Below are 16406 nucleotides of genomic sequence, written 5' to 3'. Positions count from 1 at the left end.
ATTTTGTTTTTATTGATGTTATTATTATAATTTTCATAATACTTATTGTTTCAATTTATACGAATGATTTTTCAACATTATAATATAAAATACCGCTTAACACCCGTGCATCGCACGGGTGTGGGACTAGTAAATTAATAATATTTGAAGAAACTATGTACCAAAAATATTAGTGAGAAACTACTAGGAAGAAGATATTTTGGAAGAAACGCGTGATAGTGCGAACTTTGGCATGAAACAACGTGGTCCCCTATAATTAAATTAGAGTTTAATTATTGTGCAATGTCAGTGTAAAGATACTTTACACATATATCTAATGATGCGTTGTCACATTATCTAATGAATGTGACATATCACGTGTTTTTAAATACCATACATGATGTGCCAATATATTATTGGATGCATGTGTAAAATAATTTTACACTGACGATGGATATAAATTAAATTCATCAAATTAATTATCGCCATATTTGGAAATTAATTAATATAAAAATTATTTAAAGAAAAAATAATTTAAAAAAGAAGTAGGAAAGTGACAATTATTTTTTGTCTTTTTTACCCTTTTTCCTACCGAAAAAAAAACATTGTATTCTCAAAATAGATAGATTCAAATCAAATGCTTCGTGAAAGGGTTTCCAATACACACTAGCATCGTGTATATATAGGAAGCACTTAATAGCTTCAACCTAATTGGATTATTAACAATTTTCAATTTCAATTCCTCTCTCTCTCTAGCTGCAAGGTGAAATTCTCTCTCTAATATTAATTATTTTTTATTTTTATATTTTATTTTGTTTGTCTGTTCTGAAATTGAATCACTGTTTTTCTTGAATTTAGTGTTGTTTATATTAAAAGGGGTTTTTTTGTTTTTGTGTTTGGTTTCTGGGATCAACTCAAAATTATTTTTTTGGTGAATTTTGAACCCAAAATCGTGAGTTTTTTTGCTTTTATTTGATGTTGTTTGTGGTTTTGTGGCTTTTAAGGTTTGATTAGTACAATTCATGTTTTTTTTTTGTTGCTGTTTCTCGGTTTAAGGAGTTTTGTGTGTGTGTTTCTGAATGTTTTGTTCTGCATAGTTCTTAGAGGAGAGTTCAAATTAGTAAAATTATGTGTTAGCTTTGGATTATTAACATAAATTTTCATGTGATGAATATTTAATGACTAAGTGCTTTACTTAAGTTGTTTATATTACTGGTATTCTCAGTGTTATCATATAGCAGCAATAGTGGAATTTGAACAAACCTCTATATTTTGCGATGTGCGATTTACAACACTGATTATTCTATTATCTTGGTATATACTGATGATGTAAATTCCAAAAGTTTAAACAGATTGGTGGATGCAAAATGTAAATTGTGATCAAGTATGATCTAATTCGTGAGTCATGGTATTTCATTGCAGGATTGAAAAATGGGTCAAGCTTTGGGATGCTACCAAGTCGACCAGTCGAATGTTGCTATCAAAGAGCAATTTGGAAAGTTTGTTGATGTTTTGGAACCTGGATGTCATTGTTTGCCTTGGTGTTTTGGCTACCAGATAGCTGGTGGATTATCACTTCGTGTCCAGCAACTTGATGTTAAATGCGAGACCAAAACCAAGGTACTTTGATTCTTCCTTTATTACTACGCCTATTATGCTTCAGGAAATTTCCTTTTTCACTTCTAACAAACCGTTTTTACTACAAGATTAAGAAAACAGACTGTTAAACTGTTTTTACTTCAGGATTAAGAAAACATACTGTTAAACCGTTTTTACTTCAGGATTAAGAAAACATACTGTTAAACATGTGCTTACTTGACGTAGTTGGATATGTCCTATGTGATTTATTATGACCATGTTAGAATCTGACTGTCATGAACTTGTTTTTTAGGACAATGTCTTTGTGAATGTGGTTGCGTCAGTACAATACCGCGCTGTGGCTGACAAAGCATCTGATGCCTTTTATAGGCTCACCAACACAAGGGAACAGATCCAATCATATGTTTTTGATGGTACGTGTAGTGATTTTTCCGTTTCGTTTTATTTACTGACATGCTACATACATACCTGCTACTAATGCTATTATTGCATCCGTAGTTGTTATCCGATTAGAGTTCCAGTTTTGAAATTAATGCAATGTCAGTGTAAAATTGTTTTACAAATACATTTGATTATGCATCGTCACATCATTGGATTTATGATATTTTTCCATTAATTCAGTTATAAGGGCCAGTGTACCAAAGTTGGAGCTGGATTCAGTCTTTGAGCAGAAGAATGATATAGCAAAGTCTGTTGAACAGGAGCTTGAGAAGGTGTCTATTCTTTTCATTCTAAAATTACACTTTTGCTTATCTTTTGCTCTTTATATAAAAAATGTTTCCAAAGTAGATAATCGAAGTTTGTAATCATACATATTGACAAGTTAATTCATCTCCAATGTTTTAGGCGATGTCAATGTATGGATACGAGATAGTCCAGACTCTCATTGTTGATATTGAACCTGATGTTAATGTCAAGAGAGCCATGAACGAGATCAATGCAGGTAATATTCTAGTTCCTCAACATAAAAGCATTTTGCTCAACGTTGTTAAATAGCAGCCATAGTGATACTATAGTGCTATAACATAGCAGAATTTGATCAAATCGTTATTGTTCTGTGATATGCTATTTCGTACAAAGTGTTGTCAAATAGCAGCTATTGTGGTGTCATAGCGTATCTGAATTTGAACAAACTGCTATTTTTTGCGATCCATAATTGACAACACTGATTTTTCTGTATATATATGTTGCAATTTCCTGTATTAGATTGTTCCTAATTTGCATGAGAGGTGCATCTTTGTTTTTGTGTTGATCTTGAATGGTACCAATGAGTATGTGTATAAGCATATGTTTGCACAATGGTTTGCTTAGTACTTCCGTAGTCATGTATTTAAGTTTTCAGGAAAAAAACAAAATAACTTATGATTTACTAATTTTTTCAATTTTTGTCAAGCTAAAAGTCTGTGTTGTGGTACTATATGTGTTTGGAAGAGAGTTTGACAAACATGATTTTGAATGTACTTGATTTGAGTTTGAAGAGAAGCTATTCATAATTTTAGGTGTTATACCTCTAAAAGCAGATTTGATATAATTTTTCAACATAAAAGTTGCTATTTATCACATCTAGGACCTATTTTGATTGACTTATTCGAGCTTATCTACTAGAATAAGAACTTGTGCTGTGAGATCGTTTGGAAGAGCATATAGAAACAGTTTTTGACATATCCATAAGCGCTGTTTTCAGCTAATTTCCACAAGCTCTCCGGGATAGTTTATGAAAACAGCTTATTAGCTTATATGAATGCAGTTAGACTTTATTTTATCTTTTGTTATAGATTATAGAAATATTTTATACATAAGCACTTATATGATAATAAGTAAGCACTTTGGAATTAGAATTAATTTTGATTCTATTCATCATGAATCCAAACGAATACATTGGAACAAACTTTCTGTGTCTTGCAGAATGTTCTTTATTAGACCTTTTTAGGAGAAACACAAAATCACTTTTATTTTAATCTGTTACAAACACCCTATATTCTGATTTATCTATTTTTCCGATTTTGTCAACAGCTGCAAGAATGAGGTTAGCTGCGAACGAGAAAGCTGAAGCAGAAAAAATCTTGCAGATCAAGAAAGCCGAGGGAGAAGCTGAGTCCAAATATCTGTCAGGACTTGGTATAGCTCGCCAACGTCAAGCCATTGTGGACGGACTAAGGGACAGCGTGCTCGCCTTCTCCGAGAATGTCCCTGGAACATCAGCTAAAGATGTGATGGACATGGTGTTGGTGACTCAATACTTTGACACCATGAAAGAAATCGGAGCATCCTCAAAATCTTCATCCGTGTTCATACCACATGGTCCCGGTGCTGTTAGAGACATTGCTGTGCAGATTAGAGATGGTCTTCTTCAAGGAAATGCTGCAAATCTATAAGTGCATAATAAATATATAGTAATGCTTCTTATGTTTGGATGTTTGCATTTTTATGTTGATATTGTAGAGATATATGGATCTCAAGTTTTATATTCTGAGTGGTAATTTTCAAATTTTGTTTGTTAATACAGTATTATTAGAAGATTGCTATTACTTTACAAAAATATTTTTGCTTTTGTTATGTCTTGTTTTATAAAATAATGTGTAAATTCTTAACTGTCTATAACTTGGCATTATTATTTACTGCACATCGGTTCACTTCTCTTGGCTTATTTTTTTTAAGAGACTCTTTAAATTACAGCAATTTAGATTTGGAGTAAATTAGAATCTTAATGCATTATGCATACACATTTTTCTCATTAAATTGTTAGATAATATGATTATTATATAGCTTTATTATACCTTTAGTAAGTGTAGTTTGGTCTTTTCCAGCTTCTAGTGTGTGTGTGTGTGTGTGTAAAACTTAGGCTACTAATACACAGTGCACATCAATGATTTGTATTAGGACTCAATGGTGCCAATATAAGATGCAATAAGTTAAGTGATTGAATTCAAATGAGAGAAATACTTACAAGCACAAAAGAATGCCTCTTCAAATGATTAATCAGTTTTGTCTAAACATGAATTGTTAGAAAGAATCTGTGTTTGATTTTTGGATAGAACAATTAATTTTTTACGAGACTTTTTTAAGGCAAGGATTTCGATTGGCCCTACTAGTTACTTATCGGTTTAAGCATGATTACATTGATGAACAAAAAGTATTTTAAAGAAAGAGGTTAGAGGAATTTTTATTATGAAAAATGAGAGAAAAGTTTAAGGATAAGATTAAAACATATAGGAGAGAAAAGAAAAATATATATAGAATATATTCTTAATAATAAAAAAATAAAGAAAAGCCATCACTTTACACCAAAAAATAATACATTTTTGTTTAAATTTGTCAATGATTTTGTAATATTAGCAGATATGTTCGGTTATCTCAATAGAGCTACTTGGAAATCTTCACACATCTTTTTTATTTTTTCTAGGTAGTTTCCTAATGATGTACTCCGGCATCAAATATAAATAAAAAAAATTCGTCAACAAAAATTAATATATTTAATCTAAATTTTCAGCCAAATAAGTTAATTTTCTTTGACCAATTTTAAAACCGATTGGAGTATGTCTTAATTTGATGAGTTGAGAAATTGAGCTGCTCATGCCATGGATAATATACCCCTTTGAATGGTTCCTACTTGTAATTTGAATAAATTTTGAGATAACAGTTTATTCGTTGTAAAGATTAAAAATTTTGTTTTTTTGAAAAAGCCAAAAGAAACCAATTTGAAGCACAGGAAACACTATGAAAAGAAAATTTATAAAGTTCACATCATAAACAGTACACCAAAATTATAATGTGATGCCAACAATACAACTAAGAAAAAATCAAATATAAAAGAACATCAATGCATAAACACAGGTTGGACATTCCAATGGTGAAAATCAAATGGAAGTCATAAATTTTTGTCTTAATCAGACTAAGCTAGAAACTTAACAAAAAATTATTGTAGAAAAACATCAAATAATAGATTGATACGCCTAGGTAATAAAGAAAATAAATATTACTCCAATTATATGTGGAATTTAGATTCTTTTTAATTTGGTTTCAAAAAAATTCAAAATATGTTCCAATTGGTGTTCACTAAAGTGGATGCAAAAATATTCAATATAATTTGGTTGTTAGTTTCAAACTTTCAATTTTATTAAATTGGTTTTATTATTTTCTTCTTGAATGTGAGCACCTTCAACAAAAATTGAGCTGCAAATACAAAGTAACCCAAATCTTGTTGCCACCAAAGAACTCTAGACACTACAATTAAAGGACACTAATTTGAAGTTCTACAAAAATAGTTAACAGATTAAATCATAATGACTAGAGGCAGATGCAAATTCTGAGTAAAAAAAAATCCCTTGGGAAAGTAATAAAAAGCAATCAAGCAGTAAAAGAACATAATAGCTCATTTGAGCCCTTAACTCCTCAAAGCAAAAGCTAAAAGGGAGGAGAATTATCACATGCAAATAGCTTATAAATCAAGCTGTAAAAACCTCAATAATGAGCATTACTGCTCAGTACAACAAAAGATATTATATGCCGAAAGATTGGGAAATTAAGAGTTAACATTTGGTTTATAAGAAAGAATCCCTTACTTATTTATACAACGTTGTTTTGCTTAAAATGCAATCATCAAAAGCATCGTAAAGACTTGCTCAAAAAACACCAAATTATGTGCTTGTTTGCTAACAATGCCTACCTCAACACAATAATGACTCAAAATTCGTTTCAAGGTTTGAGAGCCAGAGCGATTCCAACCTTTGCACTCTTCTCAATGGCCTTGGTGTCCACCTCACCAGAAATGGTGAAGAATGACCTTGGGCGCCACTCGTGCTGGATGAGAGCATTTGCCTTTCCGAAGTTGTTGAATCGAGCTTTCACTGTGGTCAAAGGATCTAATGCATGCTGAGTGCCAAGTGTGAGTGTGTTCTCTTTGGTGGAGAGTCGATGGGCAACCTCAGCACCAACAGCAGTTTTGGTAAGTGGATTGACCACATGGTAGTATGAAGCATTCAAGAGATCACCTTTTTCATTCCTGCATAAATTTTCCATATCGACACACATTTCAATCAGTTCAAACACACTAGAGTTTATAAAATATATCTACAGAGGCAACTGTGCAACAAAATCAAATCAATTTTTTTTAAATTTGTAGCAAAGGGGATCTTAGAGAATAAATTTTGGAGATTTTGAAGAAAATCATAAGCTATAATGAAAATCATTTATAAAAAATAAAAATAAAAAACCTACTGAAAATTGTTTTTAATCATGTATTGAAAAAGATTTTTAACAGAAACGGCTCAATATAGCTTCAAATTTTAGTAAAAATGGATGAATAACTTCTAAAAGTAATTTCTTTATATAAAAATGTCTTAACAAACAGAACCTATATCTAAAGAGGCAACTGCTGCAACAAAACTGTAATGCCTCATTTAACTATGCAAGGTCTGCTAAGATAAACAGACAACTCATAGAAAATAGGAAACAGAAAACTACTAAATGTTGCCTCGGAAGTTAACGAAATGCTAATCAGCTTTGAAGCCTTAGAAAATATAATAATACATCTCCAAGTCATTTGTAAGCAAAACAAGCTAAAGATTAATTTTAAAACTCCAAAGCTCCCACAAGCTATGTAAGCACCAACACATCAAATTGAATGTGTATCTAGTGTTTGACACCGACACAACATTGACTTATACAATCACTTATATTTTCTATAAATGTTTGACACGTCAGTGCTAGTTGAAAATTAAAAATTATATTAATTGAAGGGTATTTTAGAAGAGACATTATATCATTAATTGAGTCAAAAGTAGTTATATTTGCTTATATTTGAAGCCAAAAAATATGAGCACTTTTTTGCTTATATATGAGACTGGGGTAAACATAAATCTTTACTTTAATATGTTTCTAACAGGAGGTTTGCTTATATGAGACCTCCTGTTAGAAAGTGTCATTAATAGAGTATAAGTGCATGTAACTTGAATAATTACAAAATTCCTGTTAGAAAGGGACAAGAGTTACTCACAGAATCAACGAAGCAACCAAATCATCTTTGGTGAAGGACACACCAGCATTAAACTTTGTAACCTCACCAGTTTTAGAGTCATAAGAAAGATCACTTCCGAGAGCAGTAACATTAGTTCCAATAACACCAGAGAGGTTGACAATTGGGTTTGCAGTCAACCCAACGCTAGCAGAAATTCCAGCATAGTCATGCAAGTACTGAATCTCAGCCTGTTTCATACATAAGTTTGTTTCTCAAATTAGTGATTCATGCTTTCCTCTGGAGACTCATAGAATCATATGCAAAACTAATGACTTATCTCACCTTTCCAGACCTTTGTTCAGGAACTCTGAAGCTAAGAATAGCCTTGAGGCCAGGAGCTGCCTCGTTAACAGTGATAGTTGTGAAGAGCTGGAATGAATATGCACAGTTAAACACTAAATACAGTAAACATACATACAAAGAGAATTGGTAATTTGCAAGATAAAATGTAAATTGACATAAATAGACGTGCAGTGAGGATCATATGATCAAGTTTAAGAATAGTAACAGGCATTGAACATTGGTAGTAAAATACAAATATAGTTTAGCCCATTTCAGCTTATTGGGGCTGAAATCAAGATCAAAACAAACAATTCTTACCCGAGGAATGAATATTGAACTTATTTGCACAGAGAGAATCATCATACTATAAAGTAGGGAACATGTAGAAACATACTTTGATTTGGCAGTATCATAAGCTTAATTTGTTTTGAAATATAAACTATTAATTTCATTCGTTGATTCTTAAATTAATGTTGGCAAACTGATAGCAATTCTTACTTGCATCTAACATATGGCCCTTCTAGCTTAAATTTCAAACTAAGCAGAAATTAAGAGGGCTCAGGTAGACTAATTAAAAAAATGAGAGGGAGAGGACCCCAAAAACAATTAGAAATCAATAGAAGGTGCACATAAAAAGCCAATCAGAGTTGTAAACTATTTTTACACCCTAGTGTAAAATAAAGACAAAAAACACATAAAATTCTGCTGAGAACCCGCCTTTCAAGGGTAGTAAAGCCCAAATATCAGCCATAAAAATCAGTTTCATAAATTTTGCAAGACAAATTAAACAGAAAATCTAATAGAATAGCAAAAAAACAAATCCCAAATAAAGAAAAAATGGTGAACTTACATTAGAATCCGTGTCCACTTTGATATCAGTAGTGACATTCTTGTGCTTCAACTGGGTGTTAATATCGCCCAAAAGAATCTCACCTTTGTTGGTACTTGAGGTGGTTATAGCCTGCATAAAAGGGTTCAAAAATGTAAGATTCATTCTCCTAACCATGCATCAACATTCAACACCAAAAAGTCAAACCCCAAAAACAAACACGCAAAATACCACAACACAAAATAACTATCAAATCACAATAATCAATAATGCTTCCCAAAACAACCTTTGACAAATAGGGTTCCTAAAAGTAAGAATCATTCTCAAAGTCATGCATATGCACCTAGCAACAAATCAATTACTAAACACGAACACACTTGAACGATGACAATAATAAGCTATGGAGCACTGACACAGACACAACAATTACACATCAACAAACGATAACAACTTGAGAAAATCGAATAAATGTAATCACACATGTCGATGTCAAACACTAAACACATGACATATCTACAATCTACTAAAGTGTCAGTACACACACCACAACACCACCACATTGCTATAACAATAATCCACATTTCCTCCCAAAACAGCCATAGACAGATCGAGTAACAGAAAGTAACACCAATTCTCACAATCATGCATCGTCTGTTCATCACGAATGCAACATAAAAACCCCTAAACAATCTCTTTTTTTCACTCATATTACATTTGAGTAACATCAAATCTACCATAACCAGTTTCACAATAATCAACAATTCCTCCGTAAACAACCACATACAACGAGATTTACAAAAAAGTAAAACTCATTTTCACAATCATGCATCATTACCAAATCACCAAATCCACTAGTCAAACATTAAACACACTCAATACACAAAATTAAAATATAATCACTCACACCACAACATTGTTATCACAATCACAATAATCAATAACACCTCACAAAAATTCACAAACACAATTAACAACTCACCCAAATAACAAACAAACAAAAACCTAACAACAAATTGTAAAAAAATAAATCACACCGCAAAAAAAATTAAATTAAAAATTAATTAAAAAAAAAAACTCACAACTCCAGTGGGTGAATAAGTGGTGAGAGTGAACTTCTGATCAGTGTTGTAATCCCTGAAAAGAAGATCTACAATAAAACAAAACAAAAAATATATGAATTTTCTTAAAAAAAAAAAATGAATTAATTAAGAGAAAGATTGATGTTGAGAGAGAAAGAGATTTACCTCTGGCTTTTTTGCCGATGTCAGAGTAGAGACCTGGACCCTTTGACATTGTTTCTTCAGAGAAAATTGGAAAATGGAAGATGAAGAATAAGAAGAAGAAGACGAAGAAAGGGTTTTGAGCTGAACGGTGAATGAAATCAGAAATGAAATAGTATATGTAATAGCAAAATGAAACCCTAATTTTAGCACCCTTTTTTGGGGGAAAATAAGTTTTTTTATTTGTTAATTTTATTTTTTTGGTGACCTTATTATTTGGTCAAAATAAAATTTGGTAACCTTATTATTATTATTATTTTATTTTTACCTTATTAGTATTATTTTAATAAGTGTATACATTTTTTTAATAAATGTATACATTTTAATATTTTAGTTTATTAATTTGTTTGAAAATAAATGATAAAAAAATTTAGTCAAAAATAATAAAAAAATTATTATTTTTAATGTTTATAGGCTCTTGTGTGGAAATTGAGGATCACAAGGATGTAAACGGAGAATAAGGACAAAGATAATATTTTTTTATATAAAATATTTTAGATGGAAGAGAAGAGAGTGGAGAAGTATTTCGCTCCTTTGCAACCTTGTTGACATGTCTAGGAGGAAATGAGGGAAATTAATTATTATTGAATGAAGTAAATGAAAAAACATGAATTCAAGAGTTAATAAAGATTAGAGGTAAACGTCCATAAATCATAGGTTAACTTGTAAGAATGTTAAAATTGTAAGGTCATGCGTCATGATCAGTGTTTGAACTTCGATTCCTCCATTTTGTGTGTGTAAATTTTAATGACTTATCATTTTGTTTATCTAAAAAAGAAGAAGAGCTAATTGAACTAAATATGTTTTTATATAGATGTAGCAATATAACATAATTGGCCCATTAGCTCAGTTGGTTAGAGCGTCGTGCTAATAACGCGAAGGTCGCAGGTTCGAGACCTGCATGGGCCAATTTTTATTTTTTTTACATAACATCAATTTTATTTATTCATTTTTATTTATAATATAATATCAATTTTGTATTTTTAACTATTGTGTTTCATTCGGATTAATATAACGATTTGCCTTGAGAAAATTGAAGTGATTGAACTTAACTGGATTCTCCTCGAGAAAATTGGAGTGATTGAACTTAAGTGGTTAGTGAACTTCAATTAATAATAAATTGTTTCCCTTAAAAACTCGAGAACTAAGAAGAAAACTATGGTGTGTATGGCCATAGACTAAGATTTAAGGTTTCATTACATGTCTTTTTATGAAATATCGTATTAATGGTTGTTTGGCGCCCTAAAACATATTTTTATTGCTACATTATAACTAAAAAATATTCACTATTTTTTATCGATAAGTAATGTTCACCCAAAGATTTATTGGATACATAAGACATGTTATTCTCTTTTCAATAAGAATTTTTTCATATAAAGGAGTTAGAGTTCAAGATCTACTTAGTTGTTTAAAATTGACCACAATTTGAAACTTGGAAAACTCATGTTGTCACTCATCGGTGAAAGTTCCATCAATATCAAATAGTTTTGATTTCAGCTCATTAGATTTGCATTTTTTAAACTATCTTATTAAGATCGGACGATCTCTAATACCTTGACTGTGTAAACATTGGAAAAAGATGTTTACAATTTACGGTGATGATATCCATCGAAACTACATGATAAAAAAAATACTCTCACAATCATCCATCCATTTGAGCTGCTTGATGATTTTCTTGTCTTTTTTGCAGTGTAAGCCCAATTTCCTCATTTTGTGTATATGATGGGCCATCATCTTATTCATGGCCCATTAGACAGCTTCTCTTCCCCCACGTTTCTGCCCCTCGGGTATGCTTTTCTGTCTCTCAGTAAAAACTTCAGAACGCGTTTTTAAAAAAAAATCTTGAAAAAATACTTGGAATGTGTTTTCCGATTTTTTTCTGAATTTAAACTAATTTTTTTTTCCAGAAAATGCGTTCCGATTTTTTTTTTCAAGAACAAAATCGGATTTTCGGGGAGGGGAGGGGGGAAAGAGTCATGGGGGGAGGTGTGGGGGCAAGAGAAGCTATCTTACAATATTGGTTGAAACTTATCATCACTAACTTAATTATGCAAGTTTACCGCAGTTTGTATAAGCTCTTATGCGAGATTAATTAACTTTTTTACCCAAACACTCAAAGTGAATGTGAACAATATATAGTATGAAAAAATTGTATAGAAGTGTGATCTATGTATGTCTATATTCTTAATTATAGTCGTAATATCTTCTAAAATACTTAATACAATCGATTTGAGATTTTCATTCACATTCTTATTAACTTGAAATGCCAAAGAATAATCGGTATAAGAGACACACTTCTTGGAAGGGTAACTTTGTTAGAAAAATATCCACCAAGGGAATTGGATATTGCATTAAGCATACATTTTGCAAGGTCCACTTTATCACACTGTGTGAGAAACAAGTAATTAAAGGCATGAACATGAAAATGGTTTAGGAGATACGATTCCCATGTACAAAAGAATATAATATTTTTTATATCTTCTCCTTCACACTTTTCATCATTGGTTTATTTAAAAAAGAAGCCATACCATTTTTGAAAAGTAAACAATTTACTAGACAACTAAATTAACTTATTAGAAAATGAATCAAAAGTCTCGTGAGCTTAGTTCAGTTGACAGAAACATTATATTATATATGCAGGGGACTGAAATTCGAATCATGATCATCTCACTTATCCACCTACATTTATAGCTACTAGCTTACTTGACAAAAAAATAAAATAAAATGAATCAATTACACAAAGAAAAGAGCGTAAAAAATAAAATGTGTCACTCACGTTTATCTTGACGGGAACATTGCCATTTATCATACAAAACCATAACTTCTTACAAGTTAATCATACAATGAGTTGTATTATTTTCACGGTTAACATGTTATAAAAAGTACGTGAATATAAATGGTAGATGACTTAATAGGGAGTATCCCAACAAATCTTAAAGACACTCTGATACGTACCCATTTTAGAATTGAGAGTTGGACTTAACTTAAAATCAACATGTAAGGTGAGAATTATCTCATACTTATAATTATAAACTCATGATCAGGGCAACTGACATCTCATATAAGACTTCTTAACAATGTGTTCTACTTTTTTCAACTGAATTATTTTCATATGCAAAATTCAGATGAAACTCTTCACCTAATTAAAGGATTTTTATCACAAGTTACAAATGATATTGTATCAAAGGATGCAAATACTTCAAAATACCTTGCAATTGTTTTAGGTTTCTCATTCTCAATGACTCAAGTGTCAAGTTATACTATGTTTTGTTTCTATGGGAAATAATTTATAACTTGTATAATGATGTACTCACAAGTGTTTTTATTTCTCTGTTGAATCAACAGTTACAAAATCTGTGTAATCTACTTGTAAAATTTGTTATAAATTTTCGTAATTGGAAGCAAAATTGTGCCTTGTATATATTCAAAGTGATAAGATAAGGTAGTAAATCAGTGCCACTGGCAAAGCAATAAGCATTCCTAGTAAGACCCTGTGACCAAAACAAAAGAACAATTGTTAGACCACAAAATTCAATTCTAAAGAAAACAAATAAATAATCGTACACAAAAACACAAACGATTGATCGTAAATTCAGTCAATTGTGTTTATTTCTCTACCGACAAAGTGATTGCAGTAGTTTTTCAATTGTAAATTTTTTAAGATTACAAAGTACTTCACTTTCTCTATTGAACTACGCTCGACCAACTTTTTATCGGTGAATATGAACCATCCTCCACGATAACATATAATATCTTAGGCTCTAAGCACAGATTATGAAAGAGATATATGTTTTAAAGACTAACCCTGTGCTTAAAACTGCTGGGTGGACATTATACTCTCTTGCAAAAACAAAAGGAACAATTCCTTGGGGTAGAGCTGCCTATGCATGTAGATAGAAATCATATCATATCATATACAAATATTAATATAATAAAAAATATAATATATAATGTAAATTTCCATTATCTAAAAAGTAGTAGTAGAAAAGAAATTAAATAAAAATTACTTGAACAATTGCCACTTTGAGCATTGTATCTCTTAATCCAATCACAATGGAGGCTACAGCCATTAGGGCAGGCCCAACAAGAAATTTAAGTCCCATTGCCACCATTGTCATTCTTGGTCCACATGCTATGATGCTTGAGTTTGATGCCATAAATAAACCTGTTCAAATTTAATTCAAGATGTAATCCAATTTTTGAAATGAATGTTACTTTATAAAATCAATAACATGAAACAATTAATTAAGAGTTTAATTTTGATGTACCGTCGGTATAAATATTTTTCATTGTCAATTAATCAATCACAAACACACTTAATAATTAACTGGGTATAATTAAATGACAGTATAAACTATTTATATTGACGGTGTATACTAATTAAATCAATTCTCTTACCTAAGCTGAATGTAGCCATCCCTAGACCTCCGCTAGATAATATTGTTATCGACTGATTAACAACATCCGGCAAATCTACTCCCCACCTGAAAATGAGATTGATCTAATAATCCTTGTTTATGATATGTAAATTATATGATAGTCTAGAATAATGATGGAGTTTTAGATAATGGTCGTGGTAACAATTATAGTTGTGTCGCGATCTTTGATATAACGTAGAATTGTGGTCATATGTGGCCAAAATCACAGTCACATTGCAATTTCGACAATAACAAAAATACGTTACAACATAGGTCGAGGACCATTATTTAAAACTCTAGTAAGCTAAACAAATGTGACATTATGCTTACTTGAAGTGTATGCTTGCCCAAATAAGGCCTATAAAAGTTGCATAGGTATTAGGATTCATGATCAATTTCTTCCCAACTTTCATAAGAATAATCAAAATCCTCATTTTCCTTTCTGGTCTAGTTTCTCCTTCTCCCTCTTCTTTTGATTGTATTTCGATAGAATTCTCACTTTCTCCTTTAAGCATAAACAAGAAAATATAAATTACACAACTTCCATTGCAATAGTTGATACGGACATCATCAGACACAATACCAACACATAGACAATTGTAACAAATTAAGATAATGATAGCGATTGAATGTAACTACATATGTCAGCGTCGTGTTGTCGTCGAACACGGACACATATCAAATAGAGAACATGTATTCGATCATAAGTGTCAATGTTATGTAATTTTGTATATATGATTTTTTTTACCTTAACTAACACGAGCAAGACATTCTAGTAATGATACAAGCCTCAGTTTAAGTTATTTGATGCAGAGAAAACAGAATAGTCTATCAATTTTTAATTTCATTTTTAGAGAATTAATTATACAAAGGAAAGAACATTATAAAAGAAAGAGAAATTTGAAAAAAAAAATTTTGGCCCCACTTTGATTGTCACATAATTAAAAAAATAAGAAACTGTGTATCAAAATCTAAACCGAATATGTAAGTAAAAGTGAGAATGTCAAGACGAAATAAAATATACGGAAAATTATCAAGGTGTTGTTTAGATTACTTTTTTAGTTTATCTACTTTCATAAGCATTTATTTGAAAGATTTTATAAAAACACTTAATAACATGTTCATAAGTTGTTTTCACCTTATTTCTATAAGTTTTTCAGGATAGCTTATAAAAACAACTTATGACATGTTCATAAGTTGTTTTCAGCTTATTTTCATAAGTTTTTTAGGAAAGCTTATGAAAACACCTTATAAGTTATATGAAAATAGTTTGATTTTATTTTATCCATTATTCAGAAACACTTATATATAAGCACTTATATGATAAGTGATTATGCTATAAACGCTTAAAATACTGTTTATCCAAACAGGGTCTAAATTCTGACCTGTGTCTTGTGATGGTTGTGCAGCAGGCATAGTCTTTGCAGGAATTGCAGCATCAAGCTCATGAAGAAACAAAAGCAAATTATACCAAATCATACTTTGCAAGAAAATAATCTGAGGCAATAGAAAATCAGATTCATCTTTATACATAGCCTTCATGAGTGGAATTCCAAGGATCAAAGTATTAGGAAGTGTTGATAATGAAAGACCAGTTATGATCCATTTCAAATTACCACCTCTAATATCACTTATCTTAATAATTGCAATTAAGACTAAAAATGCAAGAAATTTTTGAACACAATCTGCATATATGAGTTTGAGACTCATTTTATATATGTTATTTGAAGATATAACTTGAAATGATAACAATGGAACTGAAAAATTTGCAACAAATTTGTTTATTCCTACACATTGATCTGGTGTGAATAGTTTCCACCATTTAACACAAATGTATGCTAGTAACATAGTTACATATAATGGGACAGTGGCTGTCACTACATGGTAGACATCAATTAAGGAAATCATGATGATGCCTTAAGTGTTGAATAATGATTTAGGACATTTACAAAACATGATAAGGTTTGTGTTGCATGCTTTTTAGGCTACTTTGTTGAATTGTG

The 16406-nt window shown here is 31.0% G+C and overlaps 3 protein-coding genes and 1 non-coding gene across 6 annotated transcripts; 2 read left to right on the top strand and 2 right to left on the bottom strand.

The window, feature by feature from the left end:
* Positions 1-587: 587 nt before the first annotated feature.
* LOC123908372 (hypersensitive-induced response protein 1) lies at positions 588-4174 on the top strand. Of its 2 annotated transcripts, none has more exons than XM_045958995.1 (6): positions 588-742; positions 1402-1599; positions 1871-1991; positions 2200-2291; positions 2425-2521; positions 3592-4174. In XM_045958995.1, the coding sequence occupies exons 2-6, from the start codon at positions 1411-1413 to the stop codon at positions 3951-3953; spliced, it is 861 nt and encodes a 286-aa protein (XP_045814951.1). In that variant the 5' UTR covers positions 588-742; positions 1402-1410; the 3' UTR covers positions 3954-4174. The 2 variants fall into 2 exon arrangements, with proteins under 2 accessions (XP_045814951.1, XP_045814952.1); XM_045958996.1 differs by lacking the exon at positions 588-742 and adding an exon at positions 818-931.
* Positions 4175-5998: 1824 nt separating this feature from the next.
* LOC123909086 (outer plastidial membrane protein porin-like) lies at positions 5999-10122 on the bottom strand. Its single transcript, XM_045959862.1, has 6 exons — positions 9950-10122; positions 9785-9852; positions 8727-8837; positions 7877-7963; positions 7574-7782; positions 5999-6580 (listed from the first exon to the last, which is right to left on the bottom strand). Exons 1-6 carry the CDS (start codon positions 9996-9998, stop codon positions 6274-6276), a joined length of 831 nt encoding a protein of 276 aa, XP_045815818.1. The 5' UTR covers positions 9999-10122; the 3' UTR covers positions 5999-6273.
* A 698-nt stretch (positions 10123-10820) lies between these two features.
* TRNAI-AAU lies at positions 10821-10894 on the top strand. The gene has a single exon. It is a non-coding gene; the product is annotated as a tRNA-Ile (tRNA).
* A 2385-nt stretch (positions 10895-13279) lies between these two features.
* On the bottom strand, positions 13280-16406 carry LOC123908427 (auxin efflux carrier component 8-like). 2 transcript variants are annotated; one of them, XM_045959056.1, is made up of 6 exons: positions 15789-16406; positions 14734-14908; positions 14384-14469; positions 13993-14150; positions 13790-13862; positions 13280-13476 (listed from the first exon to the last, which is right to left on the bottom strand). In XM_045959056.1, exons 1-5 carry the CDS (start codon positions 16309-16311, stop codon positions 13797-13799), a joined length of 1008 nt encoding a protein of 335 aa, XP_045815012.1. In that variant the 5' UTR covers positions 16312-16406; the 3' UTR covers positions 13280-13476; positions 13790-13796. The 2 variants fall into 2 exon arrangements, with proteins under 2 accessions (XP_045815012.1, XP_045815011.1); XM_045959055.1 differs by having other exon boundaries at positions 13790-13866; positions 15789-16404.

The sequence above is a fragment of the Trifolium pratense genome, linkage group LG2, assembly GCF_020283565.1.
Source record: "Trifolium pratense cultivar HEN17-A07 linkage group LG2, ARS_RC_1.1, whole genome shotgun sequence".
In the NCBI taxonomy this organism is placed as follows: domain Eukaryota; kingdom Viridiplantae; phylum Streptophyta; class Magnoliopsida; order Fabales; family Fabaceae; genus Trifolium; species Trifolium pratense.
Note: the sequence above shows the minus strand (reverse complement) of the source record. Positions and strands in the feature narration are given on the sequence as shown.

Bases quoted from the DNA above. Each gene is read 5' to 3' on its own strand.
- LOC123908372 (XM_045958995.1), top strand. From the start codon at position 1,411: ATGGGTCAAGCTTTGGGATGCTACCAAGTCGACCAGTCGAATGTTGCT. The intron at 1,992-2,199 runs GTACGTGTAGTG...CCATTAATTCAG, and splicing joins CCAATCATATGTTTTTGATG to TTATAAGGGCCAGTGTACCA. The intron at 2,522-3,591 runs GTAATATTCTAG...TTTTGTCAACAG, and splicing joins CATGAACGAGATCAATGCAG to CTGCAAGAATGAGGTTAGCT.
- LOC123909086 (XM_045959862.1), bottom strand. From the start codon at position 9,998: ATGTCAAAGGGTCCAGGTCTCTACTCTGACATCGGCAAAAAAGCCAGA. The intron at 8,838-9,784 runs GTGAGTTTTTTT...CCTTTTATGCAG, and splicing joins CTTATTCACCCACTGGAGTT to GCTATAACCACCTCAAGTAC. The intron at 6,581-7,573 runs GTGAGTAACTCT...AAATTTATGCAG, and splicing joins TTGGTTGCTTCGTTGATTCT to GAATGAAAAAGGTGATCTCT.
- LOC123908427 (XM_045959055.1), bottom strand. From the start codon at position 16,311: ATGATTTCCTTAATTGATGTCTACCATGTAGTGACAGCCACTGTCCCA. The intron at 14,909-15,788 runs GTCAGAATTTAG...TTATGCTTAAAG, and splicing joins ACAACCATCACAAGACACAG to GAGAAAGTGAGAATTCTATC. The intron at 13,477-13,789 runs GTTAGTCTTTAA...TTTTGGTCACAG, and splicing joins CCAGCAGTTTTAAGCACAGG to GGTCTTACTAGGAATGCTTA.